The sequence below is a fragment of the Salvelinus alpinus genome, chromosome 2 (genome assembly GCF_045679555.1).
Source record: "Salvelinus alpinus chromosome 2, SLU_Salpinus.1, whole genome shotgun sequence".
Lineage (NCBI taxonomy): Eukaryota > Metazoa > Chordata > Actinopteri > Salmoniformes > Salmonidae > Salvelinus > Salvelinus alpinus.
In genome coordinates this window covers 117,309,301-117,335,297 of record NC_092087.1, presented here as the reverse complement: position 1 = coordinate 117,335,297, position 25,997 = coordinate 117,309,301, and the positions used below count along the sequence as shown (strand labels likewise).

The 25,997-nt window shown below is 52.1% G+C and overlaps 1 protein-coding gene across 2 annotated transcripts; it reads right to left on the bottom strand.

The window, feature by feature from the left end:
• Positions 1-1,271: 1,271 nt before the first annotated feature.
• Positions 1,272-25,789, bottom strand: LOC139568441 (guanine nucleotide exchange protein smcr8a-like). Of its 2 annotated transcripts, XM_071390258.1 has the most exons (8): positions 24,862-25,789; positions 23,216-23,395; positions 20,434-20,684; positions 19,487-20,304; positions 12,999-13,481; positions 12,293-12,866; positions 5,297-5,445; positions 1,272-1,976 (listed from the first exon to the last, which is right to left on the bottom strand). In XM_071390258.1, exons 1-8 carry the CDS (start codon positions 25,036-25,038, stop codon positions 1,603-1,605), a joined length of 3,006 nt encoding a protein of 1,001 aa, XP_071246359.1. In that variant the 5' UTR covers positions 25,039-25,789; the 3' UTR covers positions 1,272-1,602. The 2 variants fall into 2 exon arrangements, with proteins under 2 accessions (XP_071246359.1, XP_071246360.1); XM_071390259.1 differs by lacking the exons at positions 23,216-23,395; positions 24,862-25,789 and adding an exon at positions 22,165-22,258 and having other exon boundaries at positions 20,434-22,083.
• Positions 25,790-25,997: the final 208 nt, after the last annotated feature.

Below are 25,997 nucleotides of genomic sequence, written 5' to 3'. Positions count from 1 at the left end.
AAGGACTAGATTCTATCAGACAACACCATAACAGTTTGTGAAGGTGATGAGGGGGTAAATGAAGGACTAGATTCTATCAGACAACAACATAACAGTTTGTGAAGGTGATGAGGGATAAATGAAGGACTAGATTCTATCAGACAACAACATAACAGTTTGTGAAGGTGATGAGGGATAAATGAAGGACTAGATTCTATCAGACAACAACATAACAGTTTGTGAAGGTGATGAGGGGGGTAAATGAAGGACTAGATTCTATCAGACAACAACATAACAGTTTGTGAAGGTGATGAGGGGGGTAAATGAAGGACTAGATTCTATCAGACAACAACATAACAGTTTGTGAAGGTGATGAGGGATAAATGAAGGACTAGATTCTATCAGACAACAACATAACAGTTTGTGAAGGTGATGAGGGGGTAAATGAAGGACTAGATTCTATCAGACAACAACATAACAGTTTGTGAAGGTGATGAGGGATAAATGAAGGACTAGATTCTATCAGACAACAACATAACAGTTTGTGAAGGTGATGAGGGATAAATGAAGGACTAGATTCTATCAGACAACACCATAACAGTTTGTGAAGGTGATGAGGGGGTAAATGAAGGACTAGATTCTATCAGACAACAACATAACAGTTTGTGAAGGTGATGAGGGATAAATGAAGGACTAGATTCTATCAGACAACAACATAACAGTTTGTGAAGGTGATGAGGGGTAAATGAAGGACTAGATTCTATCAGACAACAACATAACAGTTTGTGAAGGTGATGAGGGATAAATGAAGGACTAGATTCTATCAGACAACAACATAACAGTTTGTGAAGGTGATGAGGGATAAATGAAGGACTAGATTCTATCAGACCTGTTAGACAACAACATAAGTTGTTTTGGTGGTGTTGGAGGTAGAGCTATATAGGGAATAGGGTAGTGCACTATATAGGGAATAGGGTAGTGCACTATATAGGGAATAGGGTAGTGCACTATATAGGGAACAGGGTAGTGCACTATATAGGGAACAGGATAGTGCACTATATAGGGAATAGGGTGCCTACATAGTCTACTACCTGTAAGTAGTGCACTATATAGGGAATAGGGTGCCTACATAGTCTACTACCTGTAAGCAGTGCACTATATAGGGAACAGGGTGGCATTAGAGATCCACTCTGGCCCTCTCCTTTCACAGTGTAGACAGGATACAGTATGGAAGAAATGCTTTAGTTATGCAAAGGGACAGGGCTGTATATCTATGTTGTGGTATATCTATGTTGTGGTATTTCTATGTAAAGGGGCGGGGCTGTATATCTATGTTGTGGTATTTCTATGCAAAGGGTCAGGGCTGTATATCTATGTTGTGGTATTTCTATGTAAAGGGACAGGGCTGTATATCTATGTTGTGGTATTTCTATGTAAAGGGACAGGGCTGTATATCTATGTTGTGGTATTTCTATGTAAAGGGTCAGGGCTGTATATCTATGTTGTGGTATTTCTATGTAAAGGGACAGGGCTGTATATCTATGTTGTGGTATTTCTATGTAAAGGGTCAGGGCTGTATATCTATGTTGTGGTTTTTCTATGTAAAGCGACAGGGCTGTATATCTATGTTGTGGTATTTCTATGTAAAGGGGCGGGGCTGTAGGAGAAGCGGAGGGACGGAGGACCACTTCCTGCGTGGTGCTGTTTGATGAGGTCAGACAGGAAGTGCAACACCCGGAGGTCGTCCTCCCCGCTGAAACCCCACCCACACAGGAAGTCCCTGCGACGCTGAGTCAGCGTGAAGTCCTCGTCCTCCCTGGGGACTCTGGGAAGCTGGAGGTCAGCGCGGCAGATGGGTGGTGCCTGACCCCCAGGTAAACTCTGAGCTCCACCTGATGTTAGAGTTGAGAGGTCAGGAGAACAGGACAACAGGAAGGCCTTGGCGGTCAGCTCAGCGAGGCAGCTCTCCACGTGGAGAAGGTAGGTGCTGCCACGGCCTGGACATAAGAAACAGTAAAACACATTTTACACTCAGACATTCAAATAGTTTAGTTGACGATGCAGGTCAAGACATAAGACAGGTATGCCGTGTTCATAACCAAGTGGAAGACAGGAATTAAGACCCCATTGGACTGAGAGACACATCCACTGGAATGTCCCTCCAACTGGTCAATAGTAGTGGGAAAGTTCTCAATCATCCCTGAGCTCCCACATGTTGACCTCTGACTGCCCAACTGGCCACTACCCAAGGTGACGACTTCCCAACTGGTCACTACCCAGGTGACGACTTCCCAACTGGTCACTACCCAGGTGACGACTTCCCAACTGGTAACTACCCAAGGTGACGACTTCCCAACTGGTCACTACCCAAGGTGACAACTTCCCAACTGGTCAATACCCAGGTGACGACTTCCCAACTGGGAACTACCCAAGGTGACAACTTCCCAACTGGTCACTACCCAGGTGACGACTTCCCAACTGGTAACTACCCAAGGTGACGACTTCCCAACTGGTAACTACCCAAGGTGACGACTTCCCAACTGGCCACTACCCAAGGTGACGACTTCCCAACTGGCCACTGCCCAAGGTGACGACTTCCCAACTGGTCACTACCCAAGGTGACGACTTCCCAACTGGCCACTACCCAAGGTGACGACTTCCCAACTGGTCACTGCCCAAGGTGACGACTTCCCAACTGGTCACTGCCCAAGGTGACGACTTCCCAACTGGTCACTGCCCAAGGTGACGACTTCCCAACTGGTCACTGCCCAAGGTGACGACTTCCCAACTGGCCACTACCCAAGGTGACGACTTCCCAACTGGTCACTACCCTAGGTGACGACTTCCCAACTGGTTACTGCCCAAGGTGACGACTTCCCAACTGGCCACTACCCAAGGTGACGACTTCCCAACTGGTCACTGCCCAAGGTGACGACTTCCCAACTGGTCACTGCCCAAGGTGACGACTTCCCAACTGGTCACTGCCCAAGGTGACGACTTCCCAACTGGTCACTACCCAAGGTGACGACTTCCCAACTGGTCAATACCCAAGGTGACGACTTCCCAACTGGTCACTACCCAAGGTGACGACTTCCCAACTGGCAACTGCCCAAGGTGACGACTTCCCACTGGTCACTACCCAAGGTGACGACTTCCCAACTGGCCACTACCCAAGGTGACGACTTCCCAACTGGTCACTACCCAAGGTGACGACTTCCCAACTGGTCACTGCCCAAGGTGACGACTTCCCAACTGGCAACTGCCCAAGGTGACGACTTCCCAACTGGCAACTGCCCAAGGTGACGACTTCCCAACTGGCCACTACCCAAGGTGACGACTTCCCAACTGGTCACTGCCCAAGGTGACGACTTCCCAACTGGCCACTACCCAAGGTGACGACTTCCCAACTGGTCACTACCCTAGGTGACGACTTCCCAACTGGTTACTGCCCAAGGTGACGACTTCCCAACTGGCCACTACCCAAGGTGACGACTTCCCAACTGGTCACTGCCCAAGGTGACGACTTCCCAACTGGTCACTGCCCAAGGTGACGACTTCCCAACTGGTCACTGCCCAAGGTGACGACTTCCCAACTGGTCACTACCCAAGGTGACGACTTCCCAACTGGTCACTACCCAAGGTGACGACTTCCCAACTGGTCACTACCCAAGGTGACGACTTCCCAACTGGCAACTGCCCAAGGTGACGACTTCCCACTGGTCACTACCCAAGGTGACGACTTCCCAACTGGCCACTACCCAAGGTGACGACTTCCCAACTGGTCACTACCCAAGGTGACGACTTCCCAACTGGTCACTGCCCAAGGTGACGACTTCCCAACTGGCAACTGCCCAAGGTGACGACTTCCCAACTGGCAACTGCCCAAGGTGACGACTTCCCAACTGGCCACTACCCAAGGTGACGACTTCCCAACTGGCCACCGCCCAAGGTGACGACTTCCCAACTGGTAACTACCCAGGGTACGACTTCCCAACTGGTAACTACCCAAGGTGACGACTTCCCAACTGGTAACTACCCAAGGTGACGACTTCCCAACGGGTCCAACTTGTAAGTCGCTCTGGATAAGAGCGTCTGCTAAATGACTTAAATGTAAATGTAAATGTACCCAAGGTGACGACTTCCCAACTGGTCACTACCAAAGGTGACGACTTCCCAACTGGTCACTACCCAAGGTGACGACTTCCCAACTGGTCACTACCCAAGGTGACGACTTCCCAACTGGTCACTACCCAAGGTGACGACTTCCCAACTGGTCACTACCCAAGGTGACGACTTCCCAACTGGCCACTACCCAAGGTGACGACTTCACAACTGGCCACCGCCCAAGGTGACGACTTCCCAACTGGTAACCACCCAGGTGACGACTTCCCAACTGGTCACCACCCAAGGTGACGACTTCCCAACTGGTCACCACCCAAGGTGACGACTTCCCAACTGGTCACTACCCAAGGTGACGACTTCCCAACTGGTCACCACCCAAGGTGACGACTTCCCAACTGGTCACCACCCAAGGTGACGACTTCCCAACTGGTCACCACCCAAGGTGACGACTTCCCAACTGGTCACCACCCAAGGTGACGACTTCCCAACTGGTCACTACCCAGGGTGACGACTTCCCAACTGGTCACTACCCAAGGTGACGACTTCCCAACTGGCCACCGACAAGGTGACGACTTCCCAACTGGCCACCACCCAAGGTGACGACTTCCCAAACTGGCCACTACCCAAGGTGACGACTTCCCAACTGGCCACTACCCAAGGTGACGACTTCCCAACTGGCCACTACCCAAGGTGACGACTTCCCAACTGGTCACTACCCAAGGTGACGACTTCCCAACTGGTCACTACCCAAGGTGACGACTTCCCAACTGGCCACTACCCAAGGTGACGACTATCCAACTGGTCACTACCCAAGGTGACGACTTCCCAACTGGTCACTACCCAAGGTGACGACTTCCCAACTGGCCACTACCCAAGGTGACGACTTCCCAACTGGTCACTACCCAAGGTGACGACTTCCCAACTGGCCACTACCCAAGGTGACGACTTCCCAACTGGTCACTACCCAAGGTGACGACTTCCCAACTGGTCACTACCCTAGGTGACGACTTCCCAACTGGGACTACCCATAGAGACCTCCCCCCACAACTCTATCCCCCATCACCACGACTCTACCCACCCCCCCTCCACCACGACTCTACCCCCCTCCCGTCACAGAAGCCGCCATTGAGGTGAACTGTTGTAACTATGTACAAGACAAATCAACAACAAAAAAAGACTAAATAATTTCACTAGCCTATCAGAGTGTGGGGGTTTGCCAGCCTGCCAATGAGGTGTCCGTGGTAAGCGGGGCTTCTCAGTGTACGCTGGTCCAGGTCCAGCACTGCCAGGTATCGTCCGTAACGAGCCAGAGAGTGAAGCATGCTGGGAGCTGTAGGCGACTTCCTGGGGAGAGACAAAGATGGAAGTTATTTATTGATTTCTATGGTGTTCTAGAACCTCGACTTGTGTTCTAGAACAGCGGTTCCCAAACTTTTTATAGTCCCGTACCCCTTCAAAACATTCAACCTCCAGCTGTACCCCCCTAGTCCCGTAACCCTTCAAAACATTCAACCTCCAGCTGTACCCCCCTAGTCCCGTACCCCTTCAAAACATTCAACCTCCGGCTGTACCCCCCTAGTCCCGTACCCCTTCAAAACATTCAACCTCCGGCTGTACCCCCCTAGTCCCGTACCCCTTCAAAACATTCAACCTCCAGCTGTACCCCCCCTAGTCCCGTACCCCTTCAAAACATTCAACCTCCAGCTGTACCCCCTAGTCCTGTACCCCTTCAAAACATTCAACCTCCAGCTGTACCCCCCTAGTCCCGTACCCCTTCAAAACATTCAACCTCCAGCTGTACCCCCCTAGTCCCGTACCCCTTCAAAACATTCAACCTCCGGCTGTACCCCCCTAGTCCCGTACCCCTTCAAAACATTCAACCTCCGGCTGTACCCCCCTAGTCCCGTACCCCTTCAAAACATTCAACCTCCGGCTGTACCCCCCTAGTCCCGTACCCCTTCAAAACATTCAACCTCCAGCTGTACCCCCCTAGTCCCGTACCCCTTCAAAACATTCAACCTCCAGCTGTACCCCCCTAGTCCCGTACCCCTTCAAAACATTCAACCTCCAGCTGTACCCCCCCTAGTCCCGTACCCCTTCAAAACATTCAATCTCCGGCTGTACCCCCCTAGTCCCGTACCCCTTCAAAACATTCAACCTCCGGCTGTACCCCCCTAGTCCCGTACCCCTTCAAAACATTCAACCTCCAGCTGTACCCCCCTAGTCCCCTACCCCTTCAAAACATTCAACCTCCAGCTGTACCCCCCTAGTCCCGTACCCCTTCAAAACATTCAACCTCCAGCTGTACCCCCTAGTCCCGTACCCCTTCAAAACATTCAACCTCCAGCTGTAACCCCCTAGTCCGGTACCCCTTCAAAACATTCAACCTCCAGCTGTACCCACCCTAGTCCGGTACCCCTTCAAAACATTCAACCTCCAGCTGTACCCCCCTAGTCCCGTACCCCTTCAAAACATTCAACCTCCAGCTGTACCCCCCTAGTCCTGTACCCCTTCAAAACATTCAACCTCCAGCTGTACCCCCCTAGTCCCGTACCCCTTCAAAACGTTCAACCTCCAGCTATATCCCCTAGTCCCGTACCCCTTCAAAACATTCAACCTCCAGCTGTACTCCCTAGTCCCGTACCCCTTCAAAACATTCAACCTCCGGCTGTACCCCCCTAGTCCCGTACCCCTTCAAAACATTCAACCTCCAGCTGTACTCCCTAGTCCCGTACCCCTTTAAAACATTCAAACTCCGGCTGTACCCCCCTAGTCCCGTACCCCTTCAAAACATTCAACCTCCGGCTGTACCCCCCTAGTCCCGTACCCCTTCAAAACATTCAACCTCCAGCTGTACTCCCTAGTCCCGTACCCCTTCAAAACATTCAACCTCCGGCTGTACCCCCCTAGTCCCGTACCCCTTCAAAACATTCAACCTCCAGCTGTACTCCCTAGTCCCGTACCCCTTTAAAACATTCAAACTCCGGCTGTACCCCCCTAGTCCCTTACCCCTTCAAAACATTCAACCTCCGGCTGTACTCCCTAGTCCCGTACCCCTTTAAAACATTCAAACTCCGGCTGTACCCCCCTAGTCCCGTACCCCTTCAAAACATTCAACCTCCGGCTGTACCCCCCTAGTCCCGTACCCCTTCAAAACATTCAACCTCCAGCTGTACTCCCTAGTCCCGTACCCCTTCAAAACATTCAACCTCCGGCTGTACCCCCCTAGTCCCGTACCCCTTCAAAACATTCAACCTCCAGCTGTACTCCCTAGTCCCGTACCCCTTTAAAACATTCAACCTCCGGCTGTACCCCCCTAGTCCCGTACCCCTTCAAAACATTCAACCTCCAGCTGTACTCCCTAGTCCCGTACCCCTTTAAAACATTCAAACTCCGGCTGTACCCCCCTAGTCCCGTACCCCTTCAAAACATTCAACCTCCAGCTGTACTCCCTAGTCCCGTACCCCTTCAAAACATTCAACCTCCAGCTGTACTCCCTAGTCCCGTACCCCTTCAAAACATTCAACCTCCGGCTGTACCCCCCTAGTCCCGTACCCCTTCAAAACATTCAACCTCCAGCTGTACTCCCTAGTCCCGTACCCCTTTAAAACATTCAAACTCCGGCTGTACCCCCCTAGTCCCGTACCCCTTCAAAACATTCAACCTCCAGCTGTACTCCCTAGTCCCGTACCCCTTTAAAACATTCAAACTCCGGCTGTACCCCCCTAGTCCCGTACCCCTTCAAAACATTCAACCTCCAGCTGTACCCCCCCAGTCCCGTACCCCTTCAAAACAATCAACCTCCAGCTGTACCCCCCCCAGTCCCGTACCCCTTCAAAACAATCAACCTCCAGCTGTACTCCCTAGTCCCGTACCCCTTCAAAACATTCAACCTCCAGCTGTACCCCCCCAGTCCCGTACCCCTTCAAAACAATCAACCTCCAGCTGTACCCCCCCAGTCCCGTACCCCTTCAAAACAATCAACCTCTAGCTGTACCCCCCAGTCCCGTACCCCTTCAAAACAATCAACCTCCAGCTGTACCCCCCCAGTCCCGTACCCCTTCAAAACATTCAACCTCCAGCTGTACCCCCCCAGTCCCGTACCCCTTCAAAACAATCAACCTCCAGCTGTACTCCCTAGTCCCGGACCTCTTCAAAACAATCAACCTCCAGCTGTACCCCCCCAGTCCCGTACCCCTTCAAAACAATCAACCTCTAGCTGTACCCCCCAGTCCCGTACCCCTTCAAAACAATCAACCTCCAGCTGTACTCCCTAGTCCCGTACCCCTTCAAAACATTCAACCTCCAGCTGTACTCCCTAGTCCCGTACCCCTTTAAAACATTCAAACTCCGGCTGTACCCCCCTAGTCCCGTACCCCTTCAAAACATTCAACCTCCAGCTGTACTCCCTAGTCCCGTACCCCTTTAAAACATTCAAACTCCGGCTGTACCCCCCTAGTCCATTACCCCTTCAAAACATTCAACCTCCAGCTGTACTCCCTAGTCCCGTACCCCTTTAAAACATTCAAACTCCGGCTGTACCCCCCTAGTCCCGTACCCCTTCAAAACATTCAACCTCCAGCTATACCCCCTAGTCCCGTACCCCTTTAAAACATTCAAACTCCGGCTGTACCCCCCCAGTCCCGTACCCCTTCAAAACAATCAACCTCTAGCTGTACCCCCCAGTCCCGTACCCCTTCAAAACAATCAACCTCCAGCTGTACTCCCTAGTCCCGTACCCCTTCAAAACATTCAACCTCCAGCTGTACCCCCCCAGTCCCGTACCCCTTCAAAACAATCAACCTCCAGCTGTACCCCCCCAGTCCCGTACCCCTTCAAAACAATCAACCTCTAGCTGTACCCCCCAGTCCCGTACCCCTTCAAAACAATCAACCTCCAGCTGTACCCCCCCAGTCCCGTACCCCTTCAAAACATTCAACCTCCAGCTGTACCCCCCCAGTCCCGTACCCCTTCAAAACAATCAACCTCCAGCTGTACTCCCTAGTCCCGTACCCCTTCAAAACATTCAACCTCCAGCTGTACCCCCCCAGTCCCGTACCCCTTCAAAACAATCAACCTCCAGCTGTACCCCCCCAGTCCCGTACCCCTTCAAAACAATCAACCTCCAGCTGTACCCCCCCAGTCCCGTACCCCTTCAAAACATTCAACCTCCAGCTGTACCCCCTAGTCCCGTACCCCTTCAAAACATTCAACCTCCAGCTGTACCCCCCAGTCCCGTACCCCTTCAAAACAATCAACCTCTAGCTGTACCCCCCAGTCCCGTACCCCTTCAAAACAATCAACCTCTAGCTGTACCCCCCCAGTCCCGGACCCCTTCAAAACAATCAACCTCCAGCTGTACCCCCCCAGTCCCGTACCCCTTCAAAACAATCAACCTCTAGCTGTACCCCCCTAGTCCCGTACCCCTTCAAAACAATCAACCTCCAGCTGTACCCCCCTAGTCCCGTACCCCTTCAAAACAATCAACCTCTAGCTGTACCCCCTAGTCCCGTACCCCTTCAAAACAATCAACCTCCAGCTGTACCCCCCTAGTCCCCTACCCCTTCAAAACAATCAACCTCTAGCTGTACCCCCTAGTCCCGTACCCCTTCAAAACAATCAACCTCTAGCTGTACCCCCTAGTCCCGTACCCCTTCAAAACAATCAACCTCTAGCTGTACCCCCTAGTCCCGTACCCCTTCAAAACAATCAACCTCTAGCTGTACCCCCTAGTCCCGTACCCCTTCAAAACAATCAACCTCTAGCTGTACCCCCTAGTCCCGTACCCCTTCAAAACAATCAACCTCTAGCTGTACCCCCTAGTCCCGTACCCCTTCAAAACAATCAACCTCTAGCTGTACCCCCTAGTCCCGTACCCCTTCAAAACAATCAACCTCTAGCTGTACCCCCTAGTCCCGTACCCCTTCAAAACAATCAACCTCTAGCTGTACCCCCTAGTCCCGTACCCCTTCAAAACAATCAACCTCTAGCTGTACCCCCTAGTCCCGTACCCCTTCAAAACAATCAACCTCCAGCTGTACCCCCTAGTCCCGTACCCCTTCAAAACAATCAACCTCTAGCTGTACCCCCTAGTCCCGTACCCCTTCAAAACAATCAACCTCCGGCTGTACCCCCCTAGTCCCGTACCCCTTCAAAACATTCAACCTCCAGCTGTACCCCGCTAGTCCCGTACCCCTTCAAAACAATCAACCTCTAGCTGTACCCCCCCAGTCCCGTACCCCTTCAAAACATTCAACCTCCAGCTGTACCCCCCCAGTCCCGTACCCCTTCAAAACAATCAACCTCTAGCTGTACCCCCTAGTCCCGTACCCCTTCAAAACAATCAACCTCTAGCTGTACCCCCTAGTACCGTACCCCTTCAAAACAATCAACCTCCAGCTGTACCCCCCTAGTCCCCTACCCCTTCAAAACAATCAACCTCTAGCTGTACCCCCTAGTCCCGTACCCCTTCAAAACAATCAACCTCTAGCTGTACCCCCTAGTCCCGTACCCCTTCAAAACAATCAACCTCCAGCTGTACCCCCCTAGTCCCCTACCCCTTCAAAACAATCAACCTCTAGCTGTACCCCCTAGTCCCGTACCCCTTCAAAACAATCAACCTCTAGCTGTACCCCCTAGTCCCGTACCCCTTCAAAACAATCAACCTCTAGCTGTACCCCCTAGTCCCGTACCCCTTCAAAACAATCAACCTCTAGCTGTACCCCCTAGTCCCGTACCCCTTCAAAACAATCAACCTCTAGCTGTACCCCCTAGTTCCGTACCCCTTCAAAACAATCAACCTCTAGCTGTACCCCCTAGTCCCGTACCCCTTCAAAACAATCAACCTCCAGCTGTACCCCCTAGTCCCGTACCCCTTCAAAACAATCAACCTCTAGCTGTACCCCCTAGTGCCGTACCCCTTCAAAACAATCAACCTCCAGCTGTACCCCCTAGTCCCGTACCCCTTCAAAACAATCAACCTCTAGCTGTACCCCCTAGTCCCGTACCCCTTCAAAACAATCAACCTCCAGCTGTACCCCCCCAGTCCCGTACCCCTTCAAAACATTCAACCTCCAGCTGTACCCCCTCTAGCACCAGGGTCAGCGCACTCTCAAATGATGTTATTGCCATCATCGTAAGCCCTGGTGCTAGAGGGGGTACAGCTAGAGGTTGAATGTTTTGAAGGGGTACGGGACTAGGGGGTACAGCTAGAGGTTGAATGTTTTGAAGGGGTACCGGACTAGGGGGGGTACAGCTGGAGGTTGAATGTTTTGAAGGGGTACGGGACTGGGGGGCCACACACACTATACGAGAAACTCGTCATCATGCAAGCGGTCAGACAAGTGAAAACTATGGTCAGTAAAGAAAACTTTAAGCTCGTCTCTCCAATTCCAAAAAACGTGTCAATACTTTGCCCCTTGATAACCAGCGCACTTCTGTATGTTGTAAAAGCGTAACATGGTCGCTGCCCATATCATTACATAACGCAGAAAATACACGAGAGTTCAGGGGCCTTGCTTTAACAAAGTTAACCATTTTCTCTGTAGTGTCCAAAACGTCTTTCAAGCTGTCAGGCATTCCCTTGGCAGCAAGAGCCTCTCGGTGGATGCTGCAGTGAACCCAAGTGGCGTCAGGAGCAACTGCTTGCACGCGCATTACCACTCCACTATGTCTCCCTGTCATGGCTTTAGCACAATCAGTACAGATACCAACATGAGCAGCAGCGACGTTCGGCTACATACGGACTGTTAGTGGAATACCCGCGAGAGAGTAACGGTTAATGTGATTGGATGTTAATTATTTGACGAGGCTACCTGTATTTGACATTGTGTTGTTATTTCGCTGAACACTAGATGGTTTTAATTTTATTTTTGGCGGTGAAACGAGGCGACTCAGGTAAGAGGAAAAAAAACTCACCCAAATGTATAGCCTCGTTGGAAAATATAAATGGACTGTTTTAAAAAAATGTGAATTACATTTTTATTTGGCGTACCCCCGACGGCATTGCACGTACCCCAGTTTGGAAATACCTGTTTGAGAACTTGGATAGGAGACAGTGGGCAGAGTAATGGGGACAGTCAACATTACAGCAGACTATACAGGCCTGATAATTCACTACTCTATATCATTTGTAGCTCAGTCAGTCACAATTTACCCATGATGCATCAGGGTTTTGATGCTCTGTTTTTACCTGTGGATTCCGATGAGTCTCCAGGTGAGCAGGTCTGTCAGCTGAAGAGGCGTGGCCAGGTAGGGCTGCACAGCATCTCCATAGCGACCAGGAGAAGGCAGGTAGAGCGAGAGGGCAGCGACCGTCCTCCTCACGGAACCCTCCTCTCCACCAATCACCACCAGCGGCCGGCCGCTCAGCAGGCAGAACACGGCATTCTGGGAGAAGGAATTCTGCCGCAGGAACCTGAGGGCTCCAAGACCCGCCTTCCTCCTCTGGTGCCGATGTCGTCGCGGGTTACTAGCGCTGCGGTTGCCGTGGAGACGAGTGGGGGGCAGAGAGGAAGAAGGAGAGGTGCTGACGTAGCTCATACAGTCTGACGCCTCGTCGAGGCTCAGCCTGTAAGGGGTGTCGCCTAGCAACCGCCGGCCCCCTGACCCCTGACCTGTAACTTCTATCCTCAGGGGGATAGAAAAGTTCACCTGGAGGTCAGGCACCACCCGCTCGCTGTCACACCCAGCCTGACCTCTGACCTCTCCGTCGGCATGGTGACCCTCGTACTGCTGGGAGGAGCCCTCTACTGACACCTGGTGGACTGGAGACAGACAGAAACTATATTAGTTATTAAGAGAGAAAACAGATAATACACGGTAAAACACCTTGGAATAAAAGCATCTGGGATATGTCATAATCATTATTATTGAAGAGGACAAACAGACAGTCTTACCCAGAGTTCCCTGGGGCTCAGACGTGGGGGCCGGAGTGTCCCATCTCTCTTGCTTCTCCTCCTCCAATTCCTGGACTTCAATACCCAGGGTGCTGTGCGGCCGAGTGGGAGTGTCCTCTAGCTCCTCCTCTCCCTCCGTCTGGACTATATTATCCATGATTCTCTGGGGCCGAGTGTGCGCCGCCTCCTCGTGAACTACAATACCCAGGGTGCTGTGCTGCTGAATGGGCGTGTCCTCACCTGCTGCCTCCTCCTCCTCCTCTTCCTGGATTACACTACCCATGATTCCATGCTCCTCAGGCTCCTCCTCTGTGATGGCGGTGAAGATGAGATCGTCGGGGAAGATGGAGTCTGAGGTGCTGATGACCTCAATACTGTCCTCGCTGTTCGCCCTCCGTGCCAGGGACCGCAAGTCACGTCTAATCCCCGCCTCCGCAGGGGTACGACTCCGCACCACATCACAGCCTTCACCCTGACCCAACTCTATAGGAGGAGAGGAGAGAGTCTAACACACAGCCTTCACCCTGACCCAACTCTATAGGAGGAGAGGAGAGAGACTAACACACAGCCCTGACCCAACTCTATAGGAGGAGAGGAGAGAGTCTAACACACAGCCTTCACCCTGACCCAACTCTATAGGAGGAGAGGAGAGAGACTAACACACAGCCCTGACCCAACTCTATAGGAGGAGAGGAGAGAGTCTAACACACAGCCTTCACCCTGACCCAACTCTATAGGAGGAGAGGAGAGAGACTAACACACAGCCCTGACCCAACTCTATAGGAGGAGAGGAGAGAGACTAACACACAGCCCTGACCCAACTCTATAGGAGGAGAGGAGAGAGACTAACACACAGCCCTGACCCAACTCTATAGGAGGAGAGGAGAGAGACTAACACACAGCCCTGACCCAACTCTATAGGAGGAGAGGAGAGAGTCTAACACACAGCCCTGACCCAACTCTATAGGAGGAGAGGAGAGAGTCTAACACACAGCCCTGACCCAACTCTATAGGAGGAGAGGAGAGAGTCTAACACACAGCCCTGACCCAACTCTATAGGAGGAGAGGAGAGAGTCTAACACACAGCCTTCACCCTGACCCACGTACACACCTAGGGACACGGTACACACACCCCTATAGTTTAATAAGGATAGATGATAAAGACTTCTTACCACCTGACTTAATCCACATTTTGTTACGTTACAGCCTTTTTCTAAAATGGATTCAAGAAGAGATTTCTCAATCCACACGCAATACCCCGTAACGACGTGGCAATACCCCGTAACGACGTGGCAATACCCCGTAACGACGTGGCAATACCCCGTAACGACGTGGCAATACCCCGTAACGACGTGGCAATACCCCGTAACGACGTCTCAATACCCCGTAACGACGTCTCAATACCCCGTAACGACGTCTCAATACCCCGTAACGACGTCTCAATACCCCGTAACGACGTCTCAATACCCCGTAACGACGTCTCAATACCCCGTAACGACGTCTCAATACCCCGTAACGACGTGGCAATACCCCGTAACGACGCCTCAATACCCCGAAACGGCGTGGCAATACCCCGTAACGGCGTCTCAATACCCCGAAACGACGTCTCAATACCCCGTAACGACGTGGCAATACCCCGTAACGACGTCTCAATACCCCGTAACGACGTGGCAATACCCCGTAACGACGTGGCAATACCCCGTAACGACGTCTCAATACCCCGTAACGACGTCTCAATACCCCGTAACGACGTGGCAATACCCCGTAACGACGTCTCAATACCCCGTAACGACGTGGCAATACCCCGTAACGACGTCTCAATACCCCGTAACGACGTCTCAATACCCCGTAACGACGTGGCAATACCCCGTAACGACGTCGCAATACCCCGTAACGACGTCTCAATACCCCGTAACGACGTGGCAATACCCCGTAACGACGTCTCAATACCCCGTAACGACGTCTCAATACCCCGTAACGACGTCTCAATACCCCGTAACGACGTCTCAATACCCCGTAACGACGTCTCAATACCCCGTAACGACGTGGCAATACCCCGTAACGACGTCTCAATACCCCGTAACGACGTCTCAATACCCCGTAACGACGTCTCAATACCCCGTAACGACGTCTCAATACCCCGTAACGACGTGGCAATACCCCGTAACGACGTGGCAATACCCCGTAACGACGTCTCAATACCCCGTAACGACGTCTCAATACCCCGTAACGGCGTCTCAATACCCCGTAACGGCGTCTCAATACCCCGTAACGGCGTCGCAATACCCCGTAACGGCGTCGCAATACCCCGTAACGACGTCGCAATACCCCGTAACGACGTCTCAATACCCCGTAACGACGTCTCAATACCCCGTAACGACGTCTCAATACCCCGTAACGACGTCTCAATACCCCGTAACGACGTCTCAATACCCCGTAACGGCGTCTCAATACCCCGTAACGGCGTCTCAATACCCCGTAACGGCGTCTCAATACCCCGTAACGACGTCTCAATACCCCGTAACGACGTCTCAATACCCCGTAACGACGTCTCAATACCCCGTAACGACGTCTCAATACCCCGTAACGACGTCTCAATACCCCGTAACGACGTCTCAATACCCCGTAACGACGTCTCAATACCCCGTAACGACGTCTCAATACCCCGTAACGACGTCTCAATACCCCGTAACGACGTGGCAATACCCCGTAACGACGTGGCAATACCCCGTAACGACGTCTCAATACCCCGTAACGACGTCTCAATACCCCGTAACGACGTCTCAATACCCCGTAACGACGTCTCAATACCCCGTAACGACGTCTCAATACCCCGTAACGACGTCTCAATACCCCGTAACGACGTCTCAATACCCCGTAACGACGTCTCAATACCCCGTAACGGCGTCTCAATACCCCGTAACGGCGTCTCAATACCCCGTAACGACGTCTCAATACCCCGTAACGACGTCTCAATACCCCGTAACGACGTGGCAATACCCCGTAACGACGTGGCAATACCCCGTAACGACGTCTCAATACCCCGTAACGACGTCTCAATACCCCGTAACGACGTCTCAATACCCCGTAACGACGTCTCAATACCCCGTAACGACGTGGCAATACCCCGTAACGACGTCTCAATACCCCGTAACGACGTCTCAATACCCCGTAACGACTTCTCAATACCCCGTAACGACGTCTCAATACCCCGTAACGACGTCTCAATACCCCGTAACGACGTCTCAATACCCCGTAACGACGTCTCAATACCCCGTAACGACGTCTCAATACCCCGTAACGACGTGGCAATACCCCGTAACGACGTCTCAATACCCCGTAACGACGTGGCAATACCCCGTAACGACGTGGCAATACCCCGTAACGACGTCTCAATACCCCGTAACGACGTCTCAATACCCCGTAACGACGTCTCAATACCCCGTAACGACGTCTCAATACCCCGTAACGACGTCTCAATACCCCGTAACGACGTCTCAATACCCCGTAACGACGTCTCAATACCCCGTAACGACGTCTCAATACCCCGTAACGACGTGGCAATACCCCGTAACGGCGTCTCAATACCCCTTAACGGCGTCTCAATACCCCTTAACGGCGTCTCAATACCCCGTAACGACGTCTCAATACCCCGTAACGACGTCTCAATACCCCGTAACGACGTCTCAATACCCCGTAACGACGTCTCAATACCCCGTAACGACGTCTCAATACCCCGTAACGACGTCTCAATACCCCGTAACGACGTCTCAATACCCCGTAACGACGTGGCAATACCCCGTAACGACGTCTCAATACCCCGTAACGACGTCTCAATACCCCGTAACGACGTGGCAATACCCCGTAACGACGTCTCAATACCCCGTAACGACGTCTCAATACCCCGTAACGACGTCTCAATACCCCGTAACGACGTCTCAATACCCCGTAACGACGTGGCAATACCCCGTAACGACGTCTCAATACCCCGTAACGACGTCTCAATACCCCGTAACGACGTCTCAATACCCCGTAACGACGTCTCAATACCCCGTAACGACGTGGCAATACCCCGTAACGACGTCTCAATACCCCGTAACGACGTCTCAATACCCCGTAACGACGTCTCAATACCCCGTAACGACGTCTCAATACCCCGTAACGACGTCTCAATACCCCGTAACGACGTCTCAATACCCCGTAACGACGTGGCAATACCCCGTAACGACGTCTCAATACCCCGTAACGACGTCTCAATACCCCGTAACGACGTCTCAATACCCCGTAACGACGTCTCAATACCCCGTAACGACGTGGCAATACCCCGTAACGACGTCTCAATACCCCGTAACGACGTCTCAATACCCCGTAACGACGTGGCAATACCCCGTAACGACGTCTCAATACCCCGTAACGACGTGGCAATACCCCGTAACGACGTCTCAATACCCCGTAACGACGTCTCAATACCCCGTAACGACGTCTCAATACCCCGTAACGACGTCTCAATACCCCGTAACGACGTCTCAATACCCCGTAACGACGTCTCAATACCCCGTAACGACGTCTCAATACCCCGTAACGACGTCTCAATACCCCGTAACGACGTCTCAATACCCCGTAACGACGTCTCAATACCCCGTAACGACGTCTCAATACCCCGTAACGACGTCTCAATACCCCGTAACGACGTCTCAATACCCCGTAACGACGTCTCAATACCCCGTAACGACGTCTCAATACCCCGTAACGACGTGGCAATACCCCGTAACGACGTGGCAATACCCCGTAACGACGTCTCAATACCCCGTAACGACGTCTCAATACCCCGTAACGACGTGGCAATACCCCGTAACGACGTCTCAATACCCCGTAACGACGTCTCAATACCCCGTAACGACGTCTCAATACCCCGTAACGACGTCTCAATACCCCGTAACGACGTGGCAATACCCCGTAACGACGCCTCAATACCCCGTAACGACGTGGCAATACCCCGTAACGACGTGGCAATACCCCGTAACGACGTGGCAATACCCCGTAACGACGTCGCAATACCCCGTAACGACGTCTCAATACCCCGTAACGACGTCTCAATACCCCGTAACGACGTCTCAATACCCCGTAACGACGTGGCAATACCCCGTAACGACGTCTCAATACCCCGTAACGACGTCTCAATACCCCGTAACGACGTCTCAATACCCCGTAACGACGTCTCAATACCCCGTAACGACGTCTCAATACCCCGTAACGACGTCTCAATACCCCGTAACGACGTCTCAATACCCCGTAACGACGTCTCAATACCCCGTAACGACGTCTCAATACCCCGTAACGACGTGGCAATACCCCGTAACGACGCCTCAATACCCCGTAACGACGTCTCAATACCCCGTAACGACGTCTCAATACCCCGTAACGACGTCTCAATACCCCGTAACGACGTCTCAATACCCCGTAACGACGTCTCAATACCCCGTAACGACGTCTCAATACCCCGTAACGACGTGGCAATACCCCGTAACGACGTCTCAATACCCCGTAACGACGTCTCAATACCCCGTAACGACGTCTCAATACCCCGTAACGACGTCTCAATACCCCGTAACGACGTCTCAATACCCCGTAACGACGTCTCAATACCCCGTAACGACGTCTCAATACCCCGTAACGACGTCTCAATACCCCGTAACGACGTCTCAATACCCCGTAACGACGTCTCAATACCCCGTAACGACGTGGCAATACCCCGTAACGACGTCTCAATACCCCGTAACGACGTCTCAATACCCCGTAACGGCGTCGCAATACCCCGTAACGGCGTGGCAATACCCCGTAACGACGTGGCAATACCCCGTAACGACGTGGCAATACCCCGTAACGACGTCTCAATACCCCGTAACGACGTGGCAATACCCCGTAACGACGTCTCAATACCCCGTAACGACGTCTCAATACCCCGTAACGACGTCTCAATACCCCGTAACGACGTCTCAATACCCCGTAACGACGTCTCAATACCCCGTAACGACGTCTCAATACCCCGTAACGACGTCTCAATACCCCGTAACGACGCCTCAATACCCCGTAACGACGTCTCAATACCCCGTAACGACGTCTCAATACCCCGTAACGACGTGGCAATACCCCGTAACGACGTGGCAATACCCCGTAACGACGTCTCAATACCCCGTAACGACGTCTCAATACCCCGTAACGACGTGGCAATACCCCGTAACGACGTCTCAATACCCCGTAACGTATGTAAATGTCATCCGTTTTTTTTATTTTTATGCATTTGCAAACATTTCTAAAAACCAGTTTGTGCTCTGTCATTATGGGGTATTGTGATGTCATTATGGGGTATTGTGTGTAGATTGAGGGGGGGAAAAAACAATTTAATCCATTTTAGAATAAGGCTGTAACGTAACACAACGTGTTAAAAGTCAAGGGGTCTGAACAGTTTCTGAATCCACTGTACCTACCACTGAGTTCCACGTGGGTGAGTCCCTGTGTTCTATACGAGCGCTCCGTCCCCAGAACCTCAATGCTGTCTCCGCTGCTCACGCTGCCTGTTCTCGTCTCCGCGGTTACTTCTTCTCTCTCAGGATCAAATGTCGGCCCCGCCCCTCCACTTCCTGTCTCCAGTTTGATTGACACGTCCTCCACGCAGGAAAAGAACGACTCCAGGCTCGGCGGTCCCGCCCCCGCCCACTCCACAGGATGCGACATCACGCCACTTCCTCCCTCTAGCCCCGCCCCCTCCTCCTCCTCCTCCTCCTCCAGGTCCTCCTCCTCCTGGTCCCAGAGCTGGAACAGGAACTGTGTGTGTGACAGCGTCCTGGAGAGCCTGCGTGTGATGCGTCGGTTGTGTAGAACACTCTGGTCTCCACGGAGACGGTATTCTGCGTTGCCCAGCTGTTCTAGCGTCAGAGACAGGAAGTAGCAGTCGCTCAGCTCCTCCAACGGCTTCAGACGGCGGTCGAAACGCCTCGCTGACCAGCCCCCGCCCCCTAGCGACGCCCCGGAAACCAGCTGGGGGGTATATGAGGGGGAGGGGGGATCAGGAGTCAGGGGGAGGGTCTTTGGGATCAGGGAGGGGTCGTAGGGCAGAAAGCCAGGGTCTTTTAACTTCCTGTTGGGATAGGAAGTGACCTGGTGGAGGAGGGATCTGTGGTCCAGGATGGATAGATCCACGCTAGCAAGCTCGTTGGCTGTCTTCTGCAGCTCCGCCTCCTCCCTGATCTCCGCACTCTCATTGGATATCCGTTGAAGCGCTGCTTGAAGGATGGATCGTGTGTACCTATCAACAGAGAGAAGGATTTAAAACCGCTCACACAAACAAACTCTGTGTCAGTGCGTGAACGTGTGTGTGTGTGTGTGTGTGAGCGTGTGTGTGTGTGTGTGTTTGAGTGCGTCTCTGTCCTCTTACTCCAGGTCCCGTAGCTTCCTCTGCAGCTCGCGGGCGAAGGCCCGGCGGTTTCCGGTCTTCAGGCACTCGGAGGCGCGGGAGAAGCGGAGCGACAGCTCCTGGAACTGCTGCATGATCTTCCTCTCGTCCGCAGAGACGTAGGCCATGCAGAACGGCCGGACGAAGCCTCGGGCCTCCAGGTCATACAGAGTCAGGTAGTGGACGTAGGCAAACACCCCCTCCTTAGAGTCCCCCAGCACCACCCTGGAGTCCTGGAGGAAGGAGAACAACCACCTCCTCAGAGACTAGTCTAACACCCCCTCCTTAGAGTCCCCCAGCACCACCCTGGAGTCCTGGAGGAAGGAGAACAACCACCTCCTCAGAGACTAGTCTAACACCCCCTCCTTAGAGTCCCCCAGCACCACCCTGGAGTCCTGGAGGAAGGAGAACAACCACCTCCTCAGAGACTAGTCTAACACCCCCTCCTTAGAGTCCCCCAGCACCACCCTGGAGTCCTGGAGGAAGGAGAACAACCACCTCCTCAGAGACTAGTCTAACACCCCCTCCTTAGAGTCCCCCAGCACCACCCTGGAGTCCTGGAGGAAGGAGAACAACCACCTCCTCAGAGACTAGTCTAACACCCCCTCCTTAGAGTCCCCCAGCACCACCCTGGAGTCCTGGAGGAAGGAGAACAACCACCTCCTCAGAGACTAGTCTAACACCCCCTCCTTAGAGTCCCCCAGCACCACCCTGGAGTCCTGGAGGAAGGAGAACAACCACCTCCTCAGAGACTAGTCTAACACCCCCTCCTTAGAGTCCCCCAGCACCACCCTGGAGTCCTGGAGGAAGGAGAACAACCACCTCCTCAGAGACTAGTCTAACACCCCCTCCTTAGAGTCCCCCAGCACCACCCTGGAGTCCTGGAGGAAGGAGAACAACCACCTCCTCAGAGACTAGTCTAACACCCCCTCCTTAGAGTCCCCCAGCACCACCCTGGAGTCCTGGAGGAAGGAGAACAACCACCTCCTCAGAGACTAGTCTAACACCCCCTCCTTAGAGTCCCCCAGCACCACCCTGGAGTCCTGGAGGAAGGAGAACAACCACCTCCTCAGAGACTAGTCTAACACCCCCTCCTTAGAGTCCCCCAGCACCACCCTGGAGTCCTGGAGGAAGGAGAACAACCACCTCCTCAGAGACTAGTCTAACACCCCCTCCTTAGAGTCCCCCAGCACCACCCTGGAGTCCTGGAGGAAGGAGAACAACCACCTCCTCAGAGACTAGTCTAACACCCCCTCCTTAGAGTCCCCCAGCACCACCCTGGAGTCCTGGAGGAAGGAGAACAACCACCTCCTCAGAGACTAGTCTAACACCCCCTCCTTAGAGTCCCCCAGCACCACCCTGGAGTCCTGGAGGAAGGAGAACAACCACCTCCTCAGAGACTAGTCTAACACCCCCTCCTTAGAGTCCCCCAGCACCACCCTGGAGTCCTGGAGGAAGGAGAACAACCACCTCCTCAGAGACTAGTCTAACACCCCCTCCTTAGAGTCCCCCAGCACCACCCTGGAGTCCTGGAGGAAGGAGAACAACCACCTCCTCAGAGACTAGTCTAACACCCCCTCCTTAGAGTCCCCCAGCACCACCCTGGAGTCCTGGAGGAAGGAGAACAACCACCTCCTCAGAGACTAGTCTAACACCCCCTCCTTAGAGTCGCCCAGCACCACCCTGGAGTCCTGGAGGAAGGAGAACAACCACCTCCTCAGAGACTAGTCTAACACCCCCTCCTTAGAGTCCCCCAGCACCACCCTGGAGTCCTGGAGGAAGGAGAACAACCACCTCCTCAGAGACTAGTCTAACACCCCCTCCTTAGAGTCCCCCAGCACCACCCTGGAGTCCTGGAGGAGGTGGTAGTGGTGGTGACAGAGGACTGAGACTAGTCTATATACTGACAACCCCCTGATACACACTGACTGACAGAGGACTGAGACTAGTCTATATACTGACAACCCCCTGACACACACTGACTGACAGAGGACTGAGACTAGTCTATATACTGACAACCCCCTGATACACACTGACTGGCAGAGGACTGAGACTAGACTATATACTGACAACCCCCTGATACACACTGACTGGCAGAGGACTGAGACTAGTCTATATACTGACAACCCCCTGATACACACTGACTGACAGAGGACTGAGACTAGTCTATATACTGACAACCCCCTGACACACACTGACTGACAGAGGACTGAGACTAGTCTATATACTGACAACCCCCTGATACACACTGACTGACAGAGGACTGAGACTAGTCTATATACTGACAACCCCCTGACACACACTGACTGACAGAGGACTGAGACTAGTCTATATACTGACAACCCCCTGACACACACTGACTGGCAGAGGACTGAGACTAGTCTATATACTGACAACCCCCTGACACACACTGACTGACAGAGGACTGAGACTAGTCTATATACTGACATTTACATTACATTTACGTCATTTAGCAGACGCTCTTATCCAGAGCGACTTACAAATTGGAAAGTTCATACATATTCATCCTGGTCCCCCCGTGGGGAATGAACCCACAACCCTGGCGTTGCAAGCGCCATGCTCTACCAACTGAGCCACACGGGACCAACCCCCTGACAACCCCCTGACACACACTGACTGACAGAGGACTGAGACTAGTCTATATACTGACAACACAACCAAGATTTGTCCTGTCGGAGGTGGGATTCGAACCGGCAAACCGTCTAGTTGCTAAGCCGCTTCTCTAAAACAGCAGGCTACCTACCTCTGAGAAGGCCAGGCGGGGGAGGGTCCGGAGGGAAGGACTAGCTGTCTGGTGTGGCTGAGAGCCAGGGGCAGCGGCTTGGTAGTCGACAGACATGATGCGTACAGAGAAATGGTTCAGGTCGAAGGAACCGATCACTCCGGGGTCATCAGGGATGGTCCGGACCGGTAGGGGACCCACCTGGACAGGAGGACAGAATACATACACTGTCAGACCCACCTGGACAGGAGGACAGAATACATACACTGTCAGTATAATAGATACACACACACCACTGCTGCTGCTACTCTCTGTTTATCATATTTGCATAGTCACTTTAACTATACATTCATGTACATACTACCTCAAATTGGGCCGACCAACCAAAATCAAATCAAATGTATTTATAAAGCCCTTCTTACATCAGCTGATGTCTCAAAGTGCTGTACAGAAACCCAGCCTAATACCCCAAACAGGAAGCAATGCAGGTGTAGAAGCAGTGCTCCCACACATTGGCTAACCGGGCTATCTGCATGGTGTCCCACCACCCACCACCCGCCAACCCCTCTTTACGCTACTGCTACTCTCTGTTCATCATATATGCATAGTCACTTTAACCATATCTACATGTACATACTACCTCAATCAGCCTGACTAACCAGTGTCTGTATGTAGCCTCGCTACTTTTATAGCCTCGCTACTGTATATTGTTACGGGATTTTTGTGTTTAATGACTAAAATATGTATACCTTTGACTTAGACGTTACTGTATGAATGAAACTTATTATAATCATAATTCTGAGTGTAATATGTTCCTTATTAGAAAGAATGGAGTTATCTTCAGACAGGCTGGAATGCTGTGTTCCTTACAGGACATTCTGTCTCTACCCAGGGAGGAGAAAGACCTTGGGTCTTCAGACAGGCTGGAATGCTGTGTTCCTTACAGGACATTCTGTCTCTACCCAGGGAGGGGAAAGACCTTGGGTCTTCAGACAGGCTGGAATGCTGTGTTCCTTACAGGACATTCTGTCTCTACCCAGGGAGGGGAGAGACCTTGGGTTGGTGGTAGATTGTTTAACAGGTGGCAGACAGTAATGAGAACGCTAACTATACTGCCATTGTATTCGAGAGGAGGTTGGACATTAAAACCTATAACATCATCTTTGTTATATAACCTGATGTAAAATGTATTATGATCAGTATTCTCGAGAATAAACGCTATTGATTGATTGATTTTAAGACTGGTTATCTGTCCATTTTATGCAAATAATTATCTTACAAATTCTTATTTATGGGCAGAGTGTTTTAATTGAATTGGTTAATAAACATAGGAATAAAATTCCTTTAACAATATAGCCTGTCTTTTTACTGTTGTTTTATTTCTTTACTTACCGATTGTTCACCTAATACCTTTTTTGCACTATTGGTTAGTTAGCATTTCACTGTAAGGTCTACACCTGTTGTATTCGGCGCACGTGACAAATACACTTTGATTTGATAACACACACACACACACACACACACACACACACACACACACACACACACACACACACACACACACACACACACACACACACACACACACACACACACACACACACACACACACACACACACACACACACACACACACACACACACCACCCCCCCCCTCCAAGTCCTACCTGTTCTGAGAACTCTGCCATCAGTATGAAGTCCCTGTTGAAATGGGCAGGGGAGGTCCAGGGGTGAGAGGGGGGAAGGAGAGGAAGGGAGAACTCCTCTGGCAGGTCCTGGTCGTCTGGGTACCCCCCCACATCCCCTTCACTGGTGAAGGCCAGCACATCAGGAGATCCAATCATGTCTTAAAATCAATCCCGGGTGTCTCTGTTGATCCTAGAGAACCAGTGTGTGTATCGGTCACTGTTCAGTCCTTCTTCGTGTCCCTGTTAACTTTCCTGGTGGAGCCCAATGTTATTGCGCCCTTGAGTCCGTTTTGACACCGGAGAGTTAACTGTCACTCACTGACCGGGTAACTGGTATTAAAAAGTCTTGCTGTTGTGTAGTTGAAATTTAAACAGAAGTTCAACTTAAAAGCGAAACAAACATGTTTAACTTTCACTTCTCATTCATGTGTTTAGGTCGGTGGACGTCGGTAAATAACATTATCCTAAAACATTTCACACGGAAAGTTCAACGTCAGAGCGAAGTGCTAACTTACCGACGTAACGGTAGTAGTCTAACGTCAACAACAGCTGTCCTGTAGCAGCGACAAAACATGTCAACACAAAGTAGCGTACGACAGGAGCGTTAAATTAACCGGGAGAAACAGCTCCGTCGGCGGGAAGTAACACCGAGTCACATGGTCAACTTTTGGCCCGTCTTGCGGTCGGCCCGGTTCCTCTTTTCGCCTCCGTATAGAGTAATGAAGTCTACCGGGGACTCGCAGCACGGCGGAGAAGCGACGTGTGTTTCACGTCTTCAGACAGCGAGTCCAACTCCAGCCATATGTAGCCATGTGACAAGCTGCCGGTAGCGAGGAGGAGCCGTTCACGCCCATTCTTTACCGGGGGGATGAATCCGTCCCGAGACACCTCGAGGAGACTTGTGAAAGAGCTGAACCACCGCCTCCGGTGTCCGGTAGAGTTATGGGAATTAAGTCCTCGGCGGGGACAGGGGACGGGGGACGGGGGGGTAGCTAGCTAATGCTAGCTTGGATTTGTAGTTTAATCATGACCCGATGGACTACAATTACAACTTGAAAATAAATGCAATATGAAGTGTTCTTCTTAAAAGAAATGTCGACAATGTTGGATTTAAC